The sequence below is a fragment of the Polistes dominula genome, unplaced genomic scaffold (genome assembly GCF_049000335.1).
Source record: "Polistes dominula isolate Pdom_NZ unplaced genomic scaffold, Pdom_raw_medaka contig_77, whole genome shotgun sequence".
NCBI lineage: Eukaryota > Metazoa > Arthropoda > Insecta > Hymenoptera > Vespidae > Polistes > Polistes dominula.
In genome coordinates this window covers 7,072,202-7,097,102 of record NW_028301152.1, presented here as the reverse complement: position 1 = coordinate 7,097,102, position 24,901 = coordinate 7,072,202, and the positions used below count along the sequence as shown (strand labels likewise).

The 24,901-nt window shown below is 26.8% G+C and overlaps 3 protein-coding genes and 1 long non-coding RNA gene across 4 annotated transcripts in view; 2 read left to right on the top strand and 2 right to left on the bottom strand.

The window, feature by feature from the left end:
• The window catches only part of LOC107068928 (atrial natriuretic peptide receptor 1), a 70,601-nt gene extending 57,924 nt beyond the window's left edge, over positions 1 to 12,677 (bottom strand). Inside the window, 4 exon segments of the mRNA XM_089178213.1 lie at positions 11,014 to 11,222; positions 11,638 to 11,812; positions 11,926 to 12,096; positions 12,437 to 12,677. Of these exon segments, the coding sequence (XP_089034339.1) occupies positions 11,014 to 11,222; positions 11,638 to 11,812; positions 11,926 to 12,096; positions 12,437 to 12,662 (781 nt within the window). The 5' untranslated portion in view covers positions 12,663 to 12,677.
• A 2,865-nt stretch (positions 12,678 to 15,542) lies between these two features.
• LOC149030714 (uncharacterized) lies at positions 15,543 to 16,822 on the top strand. The gene is made up of 2 exons (XR_016178458.1): positions 15,543 to 15,701; positions 16,543 to 16,822. It is a non-coding gene; the product is annotated as an uncharacterized LOC149030714 (long non-coding RNA).
• A 2,827-nt stretch (positions 16,823 to 19,649) lies between these two features.
• Positions 19,650 to 21,036, bottom strand: LOC149030713 (uncharacterized). Its single transcript, XM_089178192.1, has 2 exons — positions 20,786 to 21,036; positions 19,650 to 20,097 (listed from the first exon to the last, which is right to left on the bottom strand). Exons 1-2 carry the CDS (start codon positions 20,891 to 20,893, stop codon positions 19,750 to 19,752), a joined length of 456 nt encoding a protein of 151 aa, XP_089034318.1. The 5' UTR covers positions 20,894 to 21,036; the 3' UTR covers positions 19,650 to 19,749.
• Positions 21,037 to 22,161: 1,125 nt separating this feature from the next.
• On the top strand, positions 22,162 to 24,192 carry LOC149030712 (uncharacterized). The gene is made up of 2 exons (XM_089178129.1): positions 22,162 to 22,771; positions 23,613 to 24,192. Exons 1-2 carry the CDS (start codon positions 22,664 to 22,666, stop codon positions 23,994 to 23,996), a joined length of 492 nt encoding a protein of 163 aa, XP_089034255.1. The 5' UTR covers positions 22,162 to 22,663; the 3' UTR covers positions 23,997 to 24,192.
• Positions 24,193 to 24,901: the final 709 nt, after the last annotated feature.

Here is a 24,901-nt window from a genome sequence, read left to right as displayed (position 1 = left end):
GCACAATGTCGTAGAGGGAACATATACCATAAAATATTGCATGTCTAAAGCTTCTCATACGTGTATAGCATGTAACCTACACTAACCAACCCTTCTTTACGAAAAACAACCTTTTGGTTGGGATAAGGATAATACATTTTTCTCACGTATACCTTCTTCCAGCACAATCTCATTATAGCTTGTTTCAAGCTCATATCATCTTTCTTCGTTCAAAAATTACATGTGTTGTTTAAAACAATATGAGATATCAAACAAACGATATAGTAGCACTGTGTTATGGTTTCATAACTCAATTGTTTATTCAGTAATTATTTGATTGATCAATAAGACAAAACTTTGTTAAGGGTCATATAGCATGTTCTGAATAATCCCTAAGAAAAATCAGGTTTCCTTCCGATTAAAATTACTTTGTATTTAAAATTAAACTTCTGTTTACTTAACTGAAGCTACAATTGTAATAATAAATCTATGTTAGAAATTTGAAAAAAAATAATTTTTAAATGTATATGATCTATTGCTAAAAACAATAACCAGAGTGTTCATTTTATAAACAACCCTAATATGAAGTCAAAAAGTTAGTCCATTGTGTTATAATATTTTCTTGAGTTACTGTACATACTGTCGATGAATTTTCTGTCTCCATCAATTCTGACAAAACAAAAAATGCATGTACATATACATACACAAAAAACATATTATTCTACGAATACGATATTGATTGTCAGATAGTTTGAAAAATTTCCTTTTTTTGTGGTTTCTTTTTTTTTGTTTTATTTTCCGAAAAAATCGGGACATCATACATTTTAATTTTGTAATATCGATTCATCAATATGCCCACGCAGATTAGTCAGTTCGTTTGCAGTTTGCTACTTTCCATTCTCTCTTTTTCTTTAGATACCGTACCGTCAATTTATACCAGCAAATCGAACAAAATCGTTATTCAATCCGTGCACCCTTCGAACTATATCTACAAATTCGATTCTATATATATATATAGTGTACCCTATACATATGTAGTATATCCTATATACATATGAGGTATATCAAAAATCATAGATCAACCTAAAAGAGGTGATAAAGAAGATTATTTCTAACAATAGAAATCCTTAATTAAAATTAATTGATTCATCATCTTTTCATATTTCCATACAATGACTATCACATTGAAAGCACATGGACTCCTTTTATAAAATTATTTTAATACTAGACTTAAAATCCTTTTAGATGTATTTATATCGTAGCCGTAAAAATGGCAGATCTTTATTAAAATTTGAATTTTTTATAATTGAATACAAATATTAATTAATTTTAGTATTGGATTAAATAATAAGTAGAACAATTAGTAAATAATAAAATATTAATTGTGGATTTCTTATTATAGGATTAATTTAATACTAAATCTATCAAAAGCTTATTTCAACCAACGTCAAATGATCGACTTTTAATAAAAGTTATTTAATAATTCAATAATTTGCTACTAGCTAAAATAATAAATAAGATAATCTTTATAACCATAATTATTGCAAAGTAAAATGAAGAAAAACCAAAATAGAGTTTTCATTTGAAAATTTCAAGAAGAAATTTAAAAACAATTTTTAGAAAGAAAGACCAATATTATATTGTAAATAAATTAAATTATCTTATCGTTAACAAAATTATTATTAACTTGTATAGAATCCTTAGAAATTGTGTAATAATATAAATAGTTTAATTTATTAGAATGAACTTTTCTTAAATCAAAGATTTTTGTGACACCATATATTATATATTTTCATATATACACTTAAACTGCAGGTTATTCTCTATACATATTTTTCATCAGTATTTCCCAAGTGAGAAAATATGAAATTTTTTTTTGTTGATAAAAAAATCACTATAGTTGAGAAAAATCGTTAAGTAAATCGAAGAACGGAGAGAATTTTTCGTTAAAGTTTGAAGACAACGAGGAGAGATAAACGAGAAGGCACCCTCGAACTAGAAGACGAATGTAAAAGGGTGAGAGTTCAATTGACTCCGGTAGGGATGTGAGGAGGAACAGAGGGGAAAGCGAAACAGAAAAAGGATGAGAAGGAGAAAAGAAGAAAAGAGGGAAGGAGAAGAAGAAGAAGAAGTACTGAGACCTTTACTTCATCGCATATACCAAAGGGGGCATTTCAAGGGATCGAAATAATTAAGCGTAATTAAGAGAAGGAATTTGAGTGCCGATAATAAGAAAGAAAATGGTAGTCGTCGTCGCGAATTAGATAACCAAGCAAATATATACTGAATAGCCAAGCGCAACTGGTCAACCGAAGTTATCCAGACTCTCTCATGTCAGAGTAAACTCGGCTTTGGTTGATTGACCGGACAACCATCTTGTAGAGTTACGTACTCTTTGACCGATTCCTCTTCTTTCTCATTGTTGCTTACGAATTTACTTACACTCGAAAGAGACAGTCTGCAGCTGCGAACCCACCGATGAAATGGACTTATAATGACGTCAGTTCTTTATAAAAATAGGGCCGGAGTTTGCTACGCGTGGCACGGCTTTAAAACGCGGAACGAGGAGCAATTAAAACGCAACGGACTCATCTTCGTCTGCCTTTGGATCATCATATTCTTCATCTTTTTCTTGATTTTTTCTTTTACATTTATTTTCTCTCTCTCTCTCTCTCTCTCTCTCTCTCTCTTCATTTTTTTTTTGTTAACCTTCCTCTTTCCCTGTTCCCCTTTATTTATTTTTCTTTATCTTTCTCCACCTAATTGCACTTCTTAGGAAGAAATAAAGTAAAAAGGCAGACAATGCACATCAGTCGGCACGAATTAATTGACATCGGGGTCCGAAAGCACGGTATATTCTCCCTGCCACCCCCCTCCTCAACTCTTTTACTGCAACACGATCAGCTCGGTAGTATATCTAACGATCTCTCTTGGGGTTACTGCACCGAATCATCGGGCAAACGAGATCGCCGACAATAAACGTTATTTTCATCGCGATATACACCCGGTTAAAACGAGTCAACCTATGAATGTATCATATAGATATACCTATATTAAATATACATACATACATGCACAGATACATATGTAATACATACACGGAATCCTATATATATATATATACACCTCAACTACCTACGCGTTCGTCCTGATAACCACGTGAAATTGCACTACTTTCAAAGGGAAATGTAGAGGATACCCCAAGTACCACAGTTTTTTTTCATTAAACTTCTTTTCCATACGTGTCCGTCCAAAACACTCTAACATTTTTTATACGCTATGTTACGAATGATATTATACCGTAAGGATTACCTACATATCTACTTATGTAAATACGAAAAAAGAATTTCTACGAAATTATTCCATGCATTTCTTGTTGATATATCTATGTTGAAGAAACTTATAGTGACGGGTGACAAGCATCCAATGAACATAGTCAATGATTACAGGAAAACTCTGGGAAGAAAATAAGATTAGAATAATGAGAGAGAAAGAGAGAGAGAGAGTGAGAGAGAGAGAGAGTGACTTTTACGCTACGAAAGCAACTTCTTTACAGTTTGATGATAATTTACTAAAACGAGTTACGCCTTGATAAGATCAAGACGCGATAAAGACGAAAAAAAAAAGAAATAGAAAATAAAATGACGAAAGGACGAAGATAAAGGATAAGAAGAAAGTGGACGATCTGAACGAGACCTGCTGTCTGATTGATGTAAAACTCGAAGGCAGCCAATGGTCCGTAAGTGCTGGAACAACGCGAATCTCGATGATCGACCTTTATGTTCCATCCTGGTAGGGGCCCTTTTGCCGAGCTAACAGCTTTCACAGCCAAAAGTACAGCGGGTAATACCCGAGGCAAACTTTGTTCGTGATGCGGATCACCAGGAGCTATCACGGCGAGTTTCACTTCACCCTTCGATTGTTTTCGAACACCAAAACACTCCTTCGAGTTTTGTATTATTGTTCTTTCATTTACAGCAACAGTAGTAGAAGAAGAAGCATCACCAAACGTGTCAAGGGCAGTTAAAATCAATGTTGTGTAAAGTATTATAAAAAGAAAAGAATCAAGACTGCCAATGAATTTTCGTGTAAACGAATTCACTGCCATATCTGCTGTATCAACAAAGATTTCTCTCTTTGATTGATCGATTTATTTTCTTTTTTCTTGTAGATATATTTATCTTATTTTCTTACAATAACCCCACCGAGTTTGATCGAGCGATCGCGTGTATTCTACTCCCGTCGAACAATCCCACTTTCTTCTTTTTCCCTTCTCCCCTTTATCGTAACCGAATATTCGTGGCATCATTCACAAATAGAGAACGATTTAAACAGTTGTCTAGATGGATCACAGATTTTCTCAATTCTAATCGTTCTCCTTCCTTTTCTCATTAATCCTATATATTCTCGATGCCCACCCACGCTTTATGAGATAGAATTCACTCCTCGTCGTCACGTGCTTCGCAGCTGACGAGGAGGACGCATCTCAACCATAGACATCACAAACACAAGCACAAACATAAGCACAAACACTACCAAGATAATTTTCGATGTATTTATCCCTTATTAACACAAATTTCCAATACTCACAGTTTGTCGTACTCTTCTCATTTCTACTATTTATTTTCATGCGAAAAATAAACTCCAATGCAATTTAACAAACAAAAAACATAGAAATAAAATTAAACGAATAATAATTCAAAGTTTAAATATTATTTTGTTATGTATTTTAATAATGATTACAATGTAAATACATTTTGTATTATGTTTTCATCGTATGATCATTAAATGGGATTGTCAATTTGATTGTTCAAACAAATTTCGTATTAGAATTCTAAGAGAAAATAAAAGGATCTAGTAGTAAGCATCCTAAGATATCGATCAAAATTATTTTAATAATGGATCGAGATGCGCTCGGAACGCGCGCGCATTACTAACTGAGAGCTGACGAGGGCGAAAGATACCACGGGGATCTGAATTGCCCCTCGAAGTCGACGAGATCGTTCCACCTCCACCACCACCACTACCACTACCATCGTATATACCTAGAACCATTACCACGACTATCACCAACACCAATATCGAACATCAACATCAACACTAATACCAAATACAAATGCAATCTATAGAAATCACATTTCCTCAGACTGATATTTTAATGCACATGTTTTACATACAAAAATATTTGGATAAAAAAAATATTACGCACACTTATATATATTACAGTTACTCGTATGTAAGGTTGGCGCAATTGTGTACGTAGTTGACGAGTAAAATGGAAGAACGCATGCGTCTGATGTTGTCCACCCTTCCATTGAAAGGTAGGAAACCCCACCGGCTAAATCTCACCGTACTTTCGACGCACCCTTTTTCTATACTTTGTTCAATTCCAACCTGTCAAAGTTCTCACATTTACACTTCAATACCTTACGATCATTCATTTTTTATTTCTCTAGGAAATTTGTCTTTTACAATGTTACTTTATCATATATCTATTTTATGATTAGACTTATACATTTGATATTATTTCAAATAAAATTTATTACAAGTTTATCTAAAACAATTTATATTATTTGAGAAAATAATTGTAAGATTATAAGCTGTGGTTATCTTTATCAATTATTCGAAATAAAATATGAATCATTTTCTGATCAATTTTCTTATGGAATGCATATTTGATAAAATAGACTTTTTACTCCTAAAGTATACTTTTGCAAATAAAATTAATCATTTTACAAGACAAAAACACCTTTCGCTAATTCAATTTATTCTTTTAAAAATTAAAATTTTCTACATAAATATTTTATTTTAAAAATTATCAAATGTTAATTAATTTTTGATAAAATATTTACAATTTTATTACAAAAAGGAGTACCCTTAGTTAAAAGTAATTACCAATTTATTAAAGGTGTAGTACATACATATTAAGTAATTCATAATTACATAATTAGATTTATAGTATGATATATGTATGTATGAAAATTGTATATAAATTTGTAGCTTTTATTGGTGTATATGTATTCATGTTGATTTCAATTTTGTTCTCAATATTCTTTTTCTTTCTATTACCGCTGGCAGTATCTACTGTTATTGAAATATTATTTCGAATACAGAAATGAATTCCAAGAGATAAAGAGTTGTACTTTCGATAGAACAAAAAGTAGATGCAATACGAAGAATAAATTCAACAACCGGCTTCGTAAAATCAGTTGCTGTCGATTAAATTGTAGAAAAATCTACCATAAGAAAATGGGAAAAGCACTTAAGAAAATAAAGAAAATAAGTCATAAGAAAAGTGCTGCGATTTTAAGTCGAATTCTGCAATACCTAGAATAACATAAGGAAATAACAAAAGAAGATTTAGTGGGAATGAAAAAGTTACATAAAAAAACACTTTAAAGTGCAAAATTAATAAAGTAATAAAAATGTATATATATAATATTATAAGAATATATCAATACTATTTTTTAATACAAATCTAATACAATGTATGTATAAGCATGTATATTTATGTAATTTTATTTTGCATAAAACATATACACATTACATTCTTAAATGAACTGTATTAATTCAAACAAAACATATCTTTCACAATTGCATGCAAATTCTAGTGCAATAATTTGATACTATATTAACTAATTATTAAAGTCATTTACATTAATTCATTACTATTAAAATTATTATATAAATAATCTGATAACACTTATTATTGTAGTTACTGTGAAGTTAAATGAAAAAAATAATATTTTATGCAAAAATTTTAATTGAAGAATTCAAAACTGGTAATTTAATTATTCGTGATACTTTTAATATTACAATCTATTATCTTTTATCATTAGTATTATCTGACATATGAACTAGTGTGTATTTTTTTATTCATAACATTTTTTATTTTTTCCTATACCTAAAATATTAATAAATAAATTGAATTTTTTCTCTATCTATTTAATCGTATCTAACCTGTTTGTATTTTCAAACCGAGCGTTTCTTTATGCTATTGCTGTTCCGTACGTGTTATAGAATTCATAACGCAAACGATAGGAAATAAAATGTCTGTTGGGAATAGTAGAAAATTGAATAAAAAATGATAATCGGCAGTGGTAAACTCTTTTATATATATCTGCATTATATATTTACTTATTGTATTTACAATTTGTATTTACAGATTGTCTCTCATCGTAATTGAGTAGTCACAAATTGACAATTATTAATAAATTATAACTTTTATCAATTATTTCCTACATATTTTCAAACAGACTTATCTTAAAATGAAAAATTAAAATAAAAAAATTTTTTTTAAATGTTAAACTTACAAAAATGTAATTTAATTAATTGTAAGTCTCAACGCGTAACATAGGTTATGTTCGCTTTAAAAATTGAAGTAAAAAGAAAATTGTTTTGAATTGTTTTCTTACGTATGAACGTAAAACGAATAATCAAATGGTCGATTCTTAATTTAAAATAAAAAAATTTGCATTGAATTTTCTTATTTTTCTAATGAAATAATAAAAATGATTGTACATATGCAACATCAGCTATGAATATGTACGCAGAAAAATTTCTTAGAATTATTTTCATATATTTTTAAGTAGATATTTTCTCAAGACAAAGAAAACAACATGTAAGGAATTTTCATTAGCGTTTATTCATTGAAATTTGATTCTCTTAGTTTTAAAGCGACATATTTGATATCCGTTAAAGGGATCTGGTGCAAACAAATTTCTCAGAATTGTTTTTCAGATATTTTTTTGTAGATTTTTCCTAACATGCAAAAAGTATATGGAAAGAATCCTCTTAAACATATTATATACGCACTCTGAGATTTGATTAAATTAAGTTTCAAAATGACATATATGAGATCAGAACCTATAAACAAAGTTGCTTATATCTACGTTAAGCTTCGAACGATCCTTGTAAACTTTTGCTTGCTAAATGAGCGTAGTTTAACTATTGATTGGGCAAACGGAAATTAACTTTAAATTCAGAATCAAACTAAATCGATTTTGCAAAACGTTTACAAGTCTTCTAATTTTTATTGTTATTTAAATGTATTCCACTGTAATTTCAACATTCATCGAATTCTAAATGTGCCGATAATTACTGACAATCGTTTTCATAATTTTTAAAGTAGATTAAGTTAAAAAAAATTCAAACAAATCATTTTATAATTTATTTTATAATATGAATAATTTTTATCTAAAATAATTCATAAGATCAATTTTTTAACATTTCGTGATTAACTTCGTTTTCAAGATAAATATCAACAAATGAACAAAAAATATTTATCTCATTTATATAGATAATTTATTGATTAACTGATTTATTAAAAAATTTTTATTTTTAATAATTAATTTATTTTATTAAAAAGTTAATTTATTTAGTAAAAAATTTTCCTCATTTTTTATGTAAATGAAAATATTTACAGTACACTTAAACTTTCTTAAAGGGGCACATTAATTGGGAAGCAATTTTTGTTCAAAATCACTTTCTAGCAAAATTTCAACATATTTTCTTTTTTATTTATATTAAACTTTATTTTATATATTTAAATAATTATACATAACCGATTGTATAAAAAACCGGACATTATTAACGACGTAAAATTACACCGATTAAAATGGGCAGGCCATGTAAAGCATTTGGAAAAAAAACAAACAGAACATAAAATACAGATCTGTATATCGAACGAAAAAAGGTTACTGGGTAGACCAAGACATAGATAGGAGGACAAGATTAGGAGGGATGTTAAAGAAATAGGGTACGAAGATCACGAATAAAGGGATTGCGTTCAGGAACGAAAACACTGGCAGGATTATTTGCGGCAATGAACTTTCAAGTTCCCTAATTACAATTAATAATATAATATAAATAATTATAGATATAATTGAGACATAATTTATACAATAAAACATCTGACCTATTTTTAATATACCACCATATACAAATTAGAGAAAAAATATTTGTTTGATCAACTAAAAATACAATTAATACGTTTTGGCAGTCGATAAACTTAATCCCAAAATGACCGATCATCTTCTTGGTCAAAAGCACACACATATTATCGACTATTGATAAAAACAATACCTGATCGATAAGATAATAATAATTGTTAAAAGAAAATGTTTCTCTAGAAACATTAAATAAAGTAAGCACGTCAATATAATGATAGTGTACATCATGTTATTCGAGTTCATTAAGGAAACGTTTAAATATAGATTTTTTGACGTATAAAATATGCCGTATCAAGATAGTTGATATCGAAAGGTATCAATAATATAGATGTTCAACCACTACGCGAGATAACGATGTCCGATAAAGTAAACGAAACGATAACACCGACTTATGTTAGTCTGACTGAAATAGAAAATTTGATAAGAGTTTAAACATATTGTTAGTAACCGTTAAATACTTGTGTTATTTTAATCTCTTCTACGTGTTTGCTATAAACCTCTTTGGTAAATCTCTACTCCCATTTAATGACAACTTACCAACTTGGGAATCTCACTTGAGTTGATATAAAAGACGGAAAAAAACAAATGCGCATCATTTCCTATTTGTTTAGATATTACTTTCCCCCTTATCACGTATTACATGAAAAAAAAGGTCCTACTTTTAATCCACTCGAGATGATTAATGTATATTAAGAGAAATCGTACTGTGTCATGAAAATCTGTGACAATAAAACGAGACACTGGCAAGTCATTTATTTTTTCAAGTGATCTTAATTACCTCAAGGGGTGGTAGGAGGAGAAGGGGGAATTTAATTTATCATTTATAAGAAAATAATGACAGATAAATATGAATAAATATTAACGGTCCACTTCTATCTTGTTGGCCTAAATAAATATACTAAGAAATAAACGTATAATCCAAACAACGTTTAAATAACGACTCTGATTTACCATGTACATGGCAAATGATCTAAAAAAACAATTAACGAATATACAGTTAAACCATAATTCGAACAATTTCATAGTAGGAAGAAAAGCTTTAAAGATGAGAAGGGTTGTCTAAGTCTTTTAATTATTAACATTTAATTATGACTTTATAGTCATCTAAAACAACTCGAGAAGTTGAAAAAGAATATAATATTAATCATTTAATTGTAATTCGATATTTAAATAATATACAGTAAGTCATAGGAATATTCATCCCCACTTATACTGTAAATATTGAAATAATTGATGCTTGCGACGTAATGTTTCAAAATTCTACACGGAAAATTATTTTAAGATTATTAAACTTTTAAACTGATATAAATTTTGCTGCAAAACAAATATTTTATTGTTAAGAAAATATATTATTTATAAAAATTAATTCAGTATCTTTATATAACAAATATGTAAGTATTTTTATCTTGTTTACTAATAGTTTTTGTTTTGACTAGTTGCCAAAGGTTTCATAAATCTACAATTGTTTTCTCTAAAATGTAATACAAATCGTTCTTGAAGTTCTCAACTTCTTAAAAACCGTAAAACATCTTCGTGAATGTCAAGAAAAATTGCCAACTTCCAGCGATAAGTAGTTTTTTATACAAAGATAGAATAAGGGAAGGAACTATTATAAAAATCGGCAAAGAAAGACTAATACCATTCTTATAAAAAGAAAGTAGCGAGATAAATATCGTAAAAATAGGTTTCTTTTTACATACATGCATCAATTGGAAAAAAAAACCTTTTTTAGAGAGAGAGGAAATCGAGACGAAAGTCAACGGAATTTAATCCTCCTTAATAATGTGAAAAATGAAGATGATTGTATAGAAAGAAAAAAAAGGCGGGAACTCACACACAACTGAAATGAAACTTCTTAAGTTTTTTATTTAGGTTAGTTTATTGAATTATTTGATTATATTTTGGAAAATAATTTTTTTATAATTTATAAAACATTTTAAACACTCGTTCGTCATCTCTGTCTCCCTACTTCTATTTTTTCTCTCTTTTTAATGTAATTTCATAAAGTTTTGTTGTTACCGTCACCTAAGAAGTTTCATTTCAAAAAGAAAAATAACAAAGAAAAGAAATTTGATTAGCTTACCGCCATAAGAGTTGCCAACATGAACTTTCAAGGTTTCCAAATAATCCTCCGGCATAATTGTTTCAAAACCGAAACTGCCATAGGTAAAATTAGGTTCCATTCTGATAAATTCGACCAATGATTTCATCATTAATTGACAAGTATGTCGGCCAGCTACTTGTCTTTGACCATTCGTTGCATAAAGCAAATGAACTTTTCTCCATTCATGACTAAATTAAATCAAACATATTTCTTAACAAAAAAAATCAAATCTGTATAGTAAAACAGGTATATTCAATCCTCTTATAACACGGTTATAATGTATTCCATGTTATATAAAAATTATGTTAATTTATGCTAATTTAATTACCCAAAATACAGTATCGATTTAAATCACGTATTAAATTGTTGTAAGGGAATATAATTCTTGACATTTGAGGGTATTCCAAATTAATTGAATCGTGTTATATGGAAACCATATAATAAATTGTCGTTAGAAAATGAAATATGTGGTATTTGAGGGTTGTTCAAATTGATCGAATTGTGTTATATATAAATACCGTCTAAAAAATGTCTGCACTGTATTTTATAAGAATTCCATGTTATAAAATGATTAAATGTAAAACGATCTGACACTGTACTTACTAATTCATGATTTCTATAAAAAACTTGGATATATCCCGGAATGATACAGTCCCCACACGTGTGGTCATAAAATATTCATCCTTGCATTCCTTTTTTGGAACTGTAAAATCGAAAGTTAATCCTCCTGTTGTGATCAAAGGAGCACCGAAAAATTTCACCACTCTTCCAACGTTAGCTGAAAAATAATTTGGTTTTTCTAGCTTTTGGTTTTTCTTACTTTTCAAAGTTAAAAGAAAACAAATTCAAGACAATTTTAAATTTAAAAAAAAAGTAAGAAAGATCATTTACCGACGCAATAATCACATGCTGGTCCTAGAAATAGATGAACACAATTTGAGTAACTATCGATCGCACCACGTTGCGCATAGGTCGCATCACACCGGTCGTCTTCGAATAAAAACTTTAGATTTAACCAATGTGGCAACAAATTTTGAGTTCTGGCACTGTAAACTGCTAAATCTTAAAGAAAAGAAAAGAAAACAATCAAAACAAAATAATAAAGATGTGGAAAGAATTTAGAAATAAATTTTATTTAACACTTTCGCGAACAGTAATACGATCCTTACGTTATTTAAGAATTTATAACTAATTATTGATAACAAAAATTAATCGTCATTGTTTTCTACTAGTATTTACAACAATAAATATTTTGAGAAAAATTTTAAGCAATAAATGGTTTACATATTCGTATAATCTTCATTTAAATATAGTAGAACTTTATATTTAGTTATGAATTTGATAAAATTCTATGAAATATTCAGTTAATCTTTCTAAATTGGATTTAAAATGCTGATCTTACCTAGAACAGGTAAAACTTTAGGTAAAGCTATTTCATATTGAGGGTCAGCAGGTAACATAACAACGACACGAAGTTCACAAGAGACAACACCAGTTCTACTCGTATTACAAAGCGCTTCGCAATCTCGTGGCAATTCAATTTCACGACAAGTGCTCTTTCCAATTGTGGTTTGTCGCATGAACAAAAAAATTGTTATAAATGTAGAGATCCAACATGAGATCCCCATCGATGCGAGCTAATCGTGTTAATTCAATGCTGATAATTATACAGCAAACACCAATAAAAACAATCAAATAGTATAAAATATTAAAATTATGTAGATGTTAACTGTTGACAGTTGCTCGATCATTTCATTTTCTTTAATCGTAAATTAGTTACTTCTGTTTTAAATACTCATTTCCACTGATTTTCCACCTTTTTGAACGTTTCGATAACCCCATTTAACGCTATCACCATTAGATTATCTTGATCGTTAGCCTGTTTTCTCAATTCTATTTATATTCTTTCAGCGAGTTATTCTTCTTAGATTATATTTTACACCAATTAGAAGACTTCTTTCAGGAAGTTAATCGAAAGTTGTAATAACCCCCAGACGCACGATCGATCTCGTGTGCATAGTGACACAACCAAGATCGTAATCCAGACGTTTTCTCGATCATTCTCGAGTGTCGGAAAAAGTTTACACTTTTTGTTCTCTTATCAACAAATATAATATCGAACATCTATATTGCAAAATTTAATTAATTTAATATCATTTATCCTGATGATTCTTTAAATTATTAAAATTTCGTGTAAGATTTTCAAAATAAGTATTTTTAAAATATTAACAAACTTTCAAAAGTAAACGTATGTTATTTTTCATACACAAGATATGTCTGATAACACTTTTTTCTTGTTCTCAAATAAATAAACAAGACGTAATTAATAAATACGCAATTAGGTGAGTAACATATAATAGCATTTTTGCTTTTACTTCATTCCTCTTCTTTCATTCCATATCATCGAATTGTACTCCAAATTAAATATGATAATAATGACGACGATTATGATGATGATTTCTAATGTTGGTAATGATTATTATACTTTCCAAATGATATGGTCAAAGATAACGTTTGAATCTTCCTTATCCTTGTTTTCACTCTTTCTCTTGTATTATCCTTAAAACAAAAAAAAAACAAATATATTAATTAATAAGTCATTGAAAATATCAGTTTTAAATGTTACAATTATTAATGTACTAGAGTATTAGATAAATGATTACAGGTGATTTTCATTTTAATATCGATGAAACGTACCTTGTGCAACACGATTCTCTTCGAGATCGTACCACCTACTGACACTTTGAATGGTCAGAGAGAGAGAGAGAGGGAAAAAAGTTGACTTGACGATGACGATGAACACGCGTTCAGAATTGCGCTACCTTATCACTGATTGTCTATATCGTGGCGTTTGATAATAGTTATCAAAATCTCCTACGTGCGTTAACCCCTCTCCTCTGCCATTCAGTTTGTTCATTTTCTTTAAACATAACGTTTTTTTTTCAAACAAAAATTTAAAGGATATCATATTAACGAACAATTCGAAAATTCCGTAATGACAGATTTGAATAAATCACTGATTCGGTTATTTACTGGTATTCTGTTTTGTCCATCTCATTCTCTCTCTCTCTCTCTCTCTCTCTCTTCTCTCTCTCTCTCTCTCTCTCTCTCTCTCTCTCTCTCTCTCTCTCTCTCTTTACTATTCTTAACAATGTCACTCATCTTTTTATACACTTATCATGTAGTTTTATGTATGAAGAATTTTTATTTTAATATCTTATTAATTAATTTATTAATTATTTTAATTAAAATTTATTAAATTAATTACTTAATTATTTTTATTTTATTATAATTATTATAATATTGTTTAACATTGTTTCAAACTATTGTACTAAATATATTGATAACATTTTCTTATATAATTTGAAAATCTTTGATTGTGGGTATTGAAATTGTTGTTTTATGTTCTTTTTTTAATTATTATTAATGAATATTTTTATAATATATTATATTTTATTATTTATAATATTTTTTATATATTAATTGAAAATATTTGTAACCGCGTATAGATATTGTTGTTCTACGTCGTTTAAATATATTTCGTTGACTATATGTAACATAATCTTGCATGGAAGTTGAAAAATTTTAAACTGAGAACCGTGATGTAGAATTCTACTTTAGTTTTAGAATTTTTCGCTGTGTACATGTAACACAATCTTACCGTATTCTAAAATTGTTAGATGAATATCATTAACGTAGTCGTAGGTCATTTCAATATTTTTAGCTGAGTATTGGTAATGTAATCCTACTCCAATTTACGATCTTTAATTTTTATCCATATTTTTGACGAATAATTATTTTAAAAAATTTCAAAGAACTAATAAATAAAATCATGATTACTATTTTGTAATAAATATATTTATTTTGACTTTATATTTTGTTGCAAAAAATTTAGAAGATTTAATATTTAATTTATAAGTAATTATTTTCACAATACTGTAAATAATACAATGTAATAAAAAAAAATTTCGTCTGTAATTAATTAATAATAATTATTAAATAAATATTTTATATAAATATTTGTATTAAATAAAAGAAAAATTGAAAAAAGGAATAAATTTTATATTTATTACAAAAGCTTAAAACAAAATTTTATAAAAAGCTTGGATTGCAGAACTATAACTTTGATTTACAAGCGTTTAAATTAATGTATGTTCTTGTTTTATTTTAAGAGAAGTAATAATTTTAAATAGATTATATTATATGAGATAATTTTTCATTCGAAATAATTTCCTATAAACCGAAAATATACAAAACTCAACATATTATTTGTCTTATGCAGAGGTCTACTGTACAGTATTTAATTATATCGAATGTCATGGATTGTAAATAAGAAAGACTCATTGGTAAATATGTATATAAAGTTATCTTATATACATGAAATTTCTAGGATTAATGTAGTTTAAAGAGGGTATTAGAACTAACAACAAGATATTTAAATATCACATCTCTTTTTCTAATTTTTTCTACTCATATTTCATTGATAATTGATTCTTGATTTTTATATGACAAAACTAGAAACATGGAAGTTACTAAAATAATACAATATTTAGTGCCGTTAGTTCTTTTTACATGCTCTGTTTTTTTACTTTACTATCTACTTTACTATAGTCATAATTAGTATAGTCATTTCAGCAATGAAAAATATGGATAAACTGAATTATAAGGTAAGTGGAACAGAAATTATAAATAATAAGTGAGTCTAGAATTTTTACTGTTTAACCAAGCTATTCTTTTCCTCTTTAGTTGAATTGAATTTATCCTAGCAGTTAAATGTCGTTTCCAATTTTAAATCTAAATATAATCCCAAATACTTGACTGTAGTTATTTACGGAATTTCTATGTTATATTATTTTAGTTTCGGTATTTGATTTTTCTTTAATGCAAACCTAATATGTTTACACTTGTTAGAGTTTAATTTGATCTTCACATAATCATTCTTCAAAAAAGTAAATTTGTTCTTGTAATGCGTTAGTTGCTTGTTTGCAAATCTTTGTCTATGGCAAACATTGCAGTGTCACCCGCAAATTTTAAGATTTTACAGTTTGCCTTTACTGATATGTCTACTGTAAAAAACGTGTAGAAAATTGATCATAGAATGCTTCGTTGAAAGTTTTCGTTGCTTTTTATAATAGTTTGATTTATTTGAATATTAAACTTTGCATAAAAACGTTTCTTTGAACAAATTTAATGTCTATTGAATTATAACTACTAAAGTTTAAGAAGTCTACAATAATTACGATATAGTTTACCATATTATAAAAATGAAAACAAAACAAGTTACCTTGGAGTTCAAAGCATCTAACGATTACTTGAAGAATAATTTTGAATATGATATGTATAGATAACCGATGCAATGAGCAATTTTTTCTTTCTCTGAAACGTTTCGAATTGAAGCATCTGTTTATTAAACAAACGTACTGAATCACATTACCTCAAATACTGTTTATTGTTTTTAAACAAATTTTTATTTTATAAAAGAATAAAAATGATGTATGTTTTTTTTAGGAAAGAGTCTTTGGTAAACAATGGAAAAATATTGTATCCTACAATAATTCATGTAAAAAGAATGAAAAATCAGTCTTGACGCAATTGCCAAGAAAAGAGATACTAAATTATTATCTTATAGACGAACTTTATAATTTCATTGCAAAATACTATGACTTTGATTTACAAACGAGCGAGTATAATTCATAATGGATAAATTTTATTTGTAAAAAAATTAATTTATAATGTAAAACCTTTATACAGGCTTATACTGCCAAATATTCTAATAATATTCAATGATAAACTTTTAGCAATTGTATAAGATGTTAAAACCATTGATCGTAAAACATTAAATACAAAGTTCTTATTTATCAAATTAAAACTTATTTCATATGTCATAATATTATAAAAATTTTAGTATGTATGATATTAAAAATAATAAAATATTAAATTAACAAATTATATTTATACTTATCAATAAGTTGTCATATTAATATAATTGAATATTTATGTAAAAATTTTAATATAAAAAAGGAAACTAAATTCCGAATTTTAAACCCCGAACCAAATTTATATAAAATACTTTTATTGTATGCAGTGTGTTGAATAAAAGAAGACAACAGGTAAGATTATATAAAAGTAGATACCAAAACTACATACTTGAAGGTAGGTTTTGATTTAAAAGTATCAATCAAAGAACACAAGTTCTACACTCAATGAAAGTAAAATCTAGACTGATGAAAAAAGGGAAGGTTTCTTACAGTATGCGCATCCGCAACGAGTAGGCAACAAGTGGTACGTTTCATCTCATTAATAGCATCTTCTATGACCTTGGAAGTAATCGTGTGAAAACTAAAAAATTAGATTATTTAAGAATCTGACAGTATGATTATTTTAATCTTTTAATCTTTATTGACAAGTATGTATACTTTACACAATATGCAAAATATACTCGTTTAACATGTTATTAAAAATTTGTCATTTGTAGAAATTTGATTTTATTTAATATTATTTATTCATTTTTATTTATTTTATTTATTTGTATATGCTAATTAAATTCATTCTTTTAAAAATTAATGTTTTTTACGTAAATATTTTACATTTAAAAATTATCAAATGTTAATTAATTTTTGATAAAATATTTACAATTTTATTACAAAAAGAAGTACCCTTATTTAAAAGTAATTACCAATTTATTAAAGGTGTAGTACATACATATTAAGTAATTCATAATTACATAATTAGATTTATAGTATGATATATGTATGTATGAAAATTGTATATAAATTTGTAGCTTTTATTGGTGTATATGTATTCATGTTGATTTTAATTTTGTTCTCAATTTTCTTTTTCTTTCTATTACCGCTGGCAGTATCTACTGTTATTGAAATATTATTTCGAATGCAGAAATGAATTCCAAGAGATAAAGAGTTGTACTTTCGATAGAACAAAAAGTAGATGCAATAAGAAGAATAAATTCAACAACCGGCTTCGTAAAATCAGTTGCTGTCGATTAAATTGTAGAAAAATCTACCACAAGAAAATGGAAAAAGCACTTAAGAAAATAAAATAAATAAGTCATAAGAAAAGTGCTGCAATTTTAAGTCAAATTCTGCAATACCTAGAATAACATAAGGAAATAACAAAAGAAGATTTAGTGGGAATGAAAAAGTTACATAAAAAAACACTTTAAAGTGCAAAATTAATAAAGTAATAAAAATGTATATATATAATATTATAAGAATATATCAATACTATTTTTTAATACAAATCTAATATAATGTATGTATAATCATGTGTATTTATGTAATTTTATTTGTCATATAAAAAGTATATCTTAAATGAACTGTATTAATTTTAACAAAACATATCTTTCACATTTGCATACAAATTGTAGTGCAATGACTTGAAACTGTATTAACTAATTATTAAAGTTATTTACATTAATTAATTATTATTAAAATTATTATATAAATAATATTGTAACATTTATTATGGTAGTTACCGTAAAATTAAATGAAAAAAATATTATTTTATGCAAAAATTTTAATTGAAGAATTCAAGACTGGTAATTTAATTATTCGTGATATTTTTAATATTACAATTTATTATCTTTTATCATTAGTATTATCTGACATATGAACTAGTGTGTATTTTTATACTATACGTTTATGAACAAAACTTTACAGCTTACATTATAAATAGATTTTGCTCACAGACAAACCATACGTATATAAGCTGAAAAAGTTGTGACTTGATTTATTTGTCATCTTATAAAAAGTTCTATAAATAACAGGAATAAAATCACATATAATTAATGTAAATAATTTTTTAATAATTCTAAATTACATGAGAGTATACATTAAATAAATATTTCAATATTTGGTTTGCTAATTAAAAATTCTTCATTGTTTTCTATTTGCTGCGTGTTAAAAGTTTCAAATGTATAATTATAATGTTTTTCTGGGATCATTTAAAAACAAATCAGTATTAAATACCCATTTCCAGCATTAAAGAAATACTATTTAATTAATTGTTTAAATGTTTAGAATACATCAATTAAAAAGAATGATAGAAGACATAATTTTATGGAAAATTTATTAAATCATTGACTTAGGTCAAAAATATAAGTTGACATAATGATAAAGATATTATTACTCTATTTATTAAGGATGAATATACTAAATTCCAAATTAATATACTTGAAATTGGAGAATCTCTTAAAGACATATATATCGTATCATTAATACTATTTTATAATAGTGAAAATTCTATGTTTCATTTGCTAATGTGTAATAAATTACAACATGAAACTCGAATTAAAATGAAATTTTGTTTTGAAATATTATTACTTTCCGGAAATATTTTTTTTTCGTTTAAATATTAAGAAACATTATAATAGAGTTAATTTCCCTTATTGCGATATATCTTTATTAAAAAATATGTTATTTAAACACTTGGATTTTCAATAATAAAAATAAAATAAAAATGTATATCTATCTAATATATTTATAAATGCTAATGAATTTTTCAATCAAAAATTATTTACTTATTATATATTAAAAAACTATTTTTATACAAATAGTTATTTAAAATTATTATTATAAATTTTGTATATAAATGGACAAATTTGTAAGTTTTTTCTTTTATTCTCAAATATACTTTTACGAATATTCTAATGCTTTTTTTCATTATTTTGTATAAATTTGAATTCATTTAATGACATTATTACTTAACTACAGAATTTGAAACTTTTCCGTTTGCAATAGTATTTTTTAAATAGCTCTTGGCATCATCTTCTGCAATCTCTATGATAGCTTTCCTTATTTCAGCTTTTAATCGTTCTTTACTTGCTTTAGATGTTAAGCAATCCAATTCCAACGCTACATATGAGCCAAATTGTTCAACATCATCTGACGAAGATTGGTTCATGTCAGAAAATAATTTATAAAAATCGTCTGTAAAATAATAATCCGGCTTTTGCTCTTTTGCAAGATCCACTAGTTTCCTGAATTTCTTTAACTCTCCTTCATTTTCAGATTTATCTTTTTTCAGCTTTAAAGAATTGACATTTTTCTAAAAAAAAAAAAAACATATTTTTTTTAATTCCTTTATCGTAATAACTTATATATAATATATAATATATAATAATAAATAAATAAATAATATATATAAAATTAAAAAGACATTTATCATATCTCTGTATAAAGTAGAAACAATAAATTATAAAAATAACATCAGTAATTTAAATTAAACAATTTTTAAAAACTACATCGAAAACAATCACAAACAAACGAAACAAAAAAAACTCAGCATCTAAACTGAAATCAAATTCATATTTTTGTATATTATAATAAATTCATAATTATTAAAATTAAAGAAATTATTTATTTTAAACATAACGACAAACAATATATTCCATTTGCTCGTGTAACGTTTTGTTTTCAAGAGATTAGATCGACATTGAAGTTTGAACAAATAAATATGATCTATAATACGTTATTCTAAACTGTTATCTTAATATCAATTAATATTTATAAAAAATTTCATTCCTATTATCAGATTTTGTATTTTTTAATTAACTTTGCATCGTTGCGTAACATGTAATTGTGAAAAAATCCATTAAAACTGTTTTTTTCTTAAAGCATGTAACATGTAAACATACTTTTGAGAAGAACATCAACAAAGTACTCTTCAATAATTTGAAACTAATGAAAGCGAACTATTACAAACTCTGATTAAGTACAATTTCTATGCTACTTACCTTCAGAAGTTGGTTATATTTTCTTGTTATCATAACAATTATTATAACAATGGGCATTAAATAAGTTATATAATGTAATAATGATTCCATTATTTGAACACCTTCCATGTTGCAACGTCGATATGATCATATAAAAATCTACAGTCAATTATAAATTTAATAACGTAGTATTCAATTAGAATAAGAGATCTGATATTTAAATATCCACTGTTGCTTCTTACGACACTCTCTTCAGACTATCTTAATTTATCACTATCCTATATATTTTGTATAAATCAGATGACTGTATTGTATTGAATACGCTATCTGGTGGCTAAATTCAAAATTAAAGTAGATAGGTCGAATTGCTACGCCACGCCCCTGCCAGAGATTCCAATACGTATTTACCAATAAATTTTCCTTATTTATATGTGTATCATTCAACACATTGTAGAGGAGACTCATTATTATGTTAATGTGCCTTTCTAATAAGGAATTAAATTTGTATCTTTCAAGAAATAATTCCTTACACAAGGAAGTAATTGGTTCAGTAAATGAGGGGTACGGAAGGAAGATTAGAATACTTCTTTTTTATTTAAAATAATTCCTTGTTATTAGTACAAATGTTCAAAAATAGATGGTGGACGTGGTTCCCTATTTGCTTAAGATAACCATACTAAGTAAAAGAAAACGTAAATAAAATTTTTTTAAATTTTACATTAGTCTACTTTCGTTCTGCTAGTTTATACATCTATTGGAAATTGTCAAATATTATCATCATAGTTGGAAAACCTAAAACAGAGAATATGAGCTTTTCTTCATTTTTGGTCTCATCTAAGGGAAAATTCATCACAATTTAATATTTAGTTTATATAGTTTGCATTAAAGAGTTTTAATTAATGTATGTTCTTATTTTATTTTAAGAGAAGTAATAATTTTAAATAGATTATATTATATGAGATAATTTTTCATTCGAAATAATTTCCTATAAACCGAAAATATACAAAACTCAACATATTATTTGTCTCATGCGGAGGTCTACTGTACAGTATTTAACTTTATCGAATGTCATGGATTGTAAATAAGAAAAACTCATTGGTAAATATGTATATAAAGTTATCTTATATACATAAAATTTCTAAGATTAATGTAATCTGAAGAGAATATTAGAACGACGGAGATAGAAACTAAGGAGAACGAAAGCTGTATAAAAAAAATGTCCGCCAAATGTAGAAGAAATAAAGTTTTAATCCAGAGTGCGCTGTAGTTGTTAAGGGGAGTCTCGCTTAAGCGCCGGCTCGTGCTCAGGCTTTAAATGTTTTTAATGTGTTAAATAAAATCATTTGTACATAATTTTTTTGTTTATTATTATTTTTATTTATATGGTTAGCAAGAAAGTGACTTAGGATAGTAATAAAATAATGTAATATTTTTTTCATTAACTTTGATTGGTGTTCCTTGCAGCATACGAAAGGCAGTGCTTTTTCTTTACCGACATTATCAATAATTTCATTTATTGTATCAAATCTAATAGTTTTAGTCCCAACGACAGTCAAGACAACATTTTCTAATTGTTTAATAAGATTATATATGTTCGCTCATCAAATCAATGACTCGATCTCGGTCAGATGATTTATCAGCTTCTAAACTTCCCAAGCAATGATCACACTCATCTTCATAGTGGCCCTACTGGTAGAAATAAGTATTAGTTATCTCTTACGTTTTTAGAGGACGAAGAATGTTACAAATTGCCTGTATCGTTCGTTCTCCTGTATTTCTACCACCGTCATTCGAACTAACAACAAGGAATATTTAAATATCACATTTCTTATACTAATTTTTTCTACTCATATTTCATCGAAAATTGATTCTTAATTTTTATATGACAAAACTAGAAACATGGAAGTTACTGTAATGTTACAATTATTAGTGCAGGTTTTATTTTCTTTCTATTTCGTTAGTATAGTCATTTCAGCAATGAAAAATATGGATAAACTGAATTATAAGGTAAGTGGAACAGAAATTATAAATAATAAGTGAGTCTAGAATTTTTACTGTTTAACCAAGCTATTCTTTTCCTCTTTAGTTGAATTGAATTTATCCTAGCAGTTAAATGTCGTTTCCAATTTTAAATCTAAATATAATCCCAAATACTTGACTGTAGTTATTTACGGAATTTCTATGTTATATTATTTTAGTTTCGGTATTTGATTTTTCTTTAATGCAAACCTAATATGTTTACACTTGTTAGAGTTTAATTTGATCTTCACATAATCATTCTTCAAAAAAGTAAATTTGTTCTTGTAATGCGTTAGTTGCTTGTTTGCAAATCTTTGTCTATGGCAAACATTGCAGTGTCACCCGCAAATTTTAAGATTTTACAGTTTGCCTTTACTGATATGTCTACTGTAAAAAACGTGTAGAAAATTGATCATAGAATGCTTCGTTGAAAGTTTTCGTTGCTTTTTATAATAGTTTGATTTATTTGAATATTAAACTTTGCATAAAAACGTTTCTTTGAACAAATTTAATGTCTATTGAATTATAACTACTAAAGTTTAAGAAGTCTACAATAATTACGATATAGTTTACCATATTATAAAAATGAAAACAAAACAAGTTACCTTGGAGTTCAAAGCATCTAACGATTACTTGAAGAATAATTTTGAATATGATATGTATAGATAACCGATGCAATGAGCAATTTTTTCTTTCTCTGAAACGTTTCGAATTGAAGCATCTGTTTATTAAACAAACGTACTGAATCACATTACCTCAAATACTGTTTATTGTTTTTAAACAAATTTTTATTTTATAAAAGAATAAAAATGATGTATGTTTTTTTTAGGAAAGAGTCTTTGGTAAACAATGGAAAAATATTGTATCCTACAATAATTCATGTAAAAAGAATGAAAAATCAGTCTTGACGCAATTGCCAAGAAAAGAGATACTAAATTATTATCTTATAGACGAACTTTATAATTTCATTGCAAAATACGGTGAATTTTCGCCAAAAGATTTCGATTTATTCAGCCAATGCGTTTTATCGCTATTGAAAAATTTAAAAATCGAACCAGATGAGAAAATAATAAAGAGTGAAATAAGTAAAGTAATCGAACAGATTACAAACCAGGATACGAACCTGTTATCAAGTAATTTATTTAAAAAAGCGCAAATGCCAAACATTCTTGTCGAATCAGAATCGAATTGTATAGAACAAATTGTTAATTAAAATAATGTATATCTACGAATAAAAAAATAAACTTATATCCTTTTATGCAAGTATATGATATTAAATCTACATAACAATTAAAAATAATAGATAAAAATAATAAAACTGTTTCAATTTTAAATTTTAATATTGCTTAAGACCCACGTCAACCGATTTGTTTGTAATCGGGCTGTCATAATGGATATTTTATCTTATATCTTTGTGTCAAATTATTATAATAGATATTTTACAATAAAATTATATTTTTACACAGTAATGAAAAAGTTATATTAAATTTATTTGGACTCTGGAAGATTTTTTTTGATGCCACTTATACAAGGCCGTAGTCGGAGATGCTTTGTGCCTAAATTATTATTTTAAACACTTTAAACTATTCAATACGACATATATAATTAAAAAATGCTGTTGAATGATACCAAATATGTAATTAAACAAGTAGAACTGGGATTTGAAACGCAAAATAGTAAAAAATATTTTGTGTGTAGATCACGCATGTTAGAAGTGAAACCTTCAAAAAACAAAGTACAAGAAGCAAGCTAATTGTAGAGTTTTTTTATTATAATATTGTTACTATATATACCAAACTGTAAGCTTCAAAAAACCATGTACCAGAAGCAAGCTAATTGTAGAATTTATTTATTATAATATTGTTACCATATATACCAAACTGTAAACTGTTTCTACATCCCGACATGGTACTATAACAGGTGCTGAATTTTTACATTTAGATAATGTTTCTACTAAACAATTTTTATCATATTTTAGCTAGTATTAACCTCTTCTAACTTACATACCCATTAAATCACAATCAGATCAACTAATAAATTAATTAAATATCAATATGTATAAATTGTTTATATAGTAATATTTTGTTCTTTTTAATTATGTAAAAATGATTAGACACT

What these genes read in the sequence shown, in the direction of transcription:
- LOC149030712 (XM_089178129.1), top strand. Translation starts at nt 22,664, where the DNA reads ATGGAAGTTACTGTAATGTTACAATTATTAGTGCAGGTTTTATTTTCT. An exon ending in TGGATAAACTGAATTATAAG is followed by an intron (nt 22,772 to 23,612) that starts GTAAGTGGAACA and finishes TGTTTTTTTTAG; the next exon opens with GAAAGAGTCTTTGGTAAACA.
- LOC149030713 (XM_089178192.1), bottom strand. Translation starts at nt 20,893, where the DNA reads ATGGAAGGTGTTCAAATAATGGAATCATTATTACATTATATAACTTAT. An exon ending in AATATAACCAACTTCTGAAG is followed by an intron (nt 20,098 to 20,785) that starts GTAAGTAGCATA and finishes TTTTTTTTTTAG; the next exon opens with AAAAATGTCAATTCTTTAAA.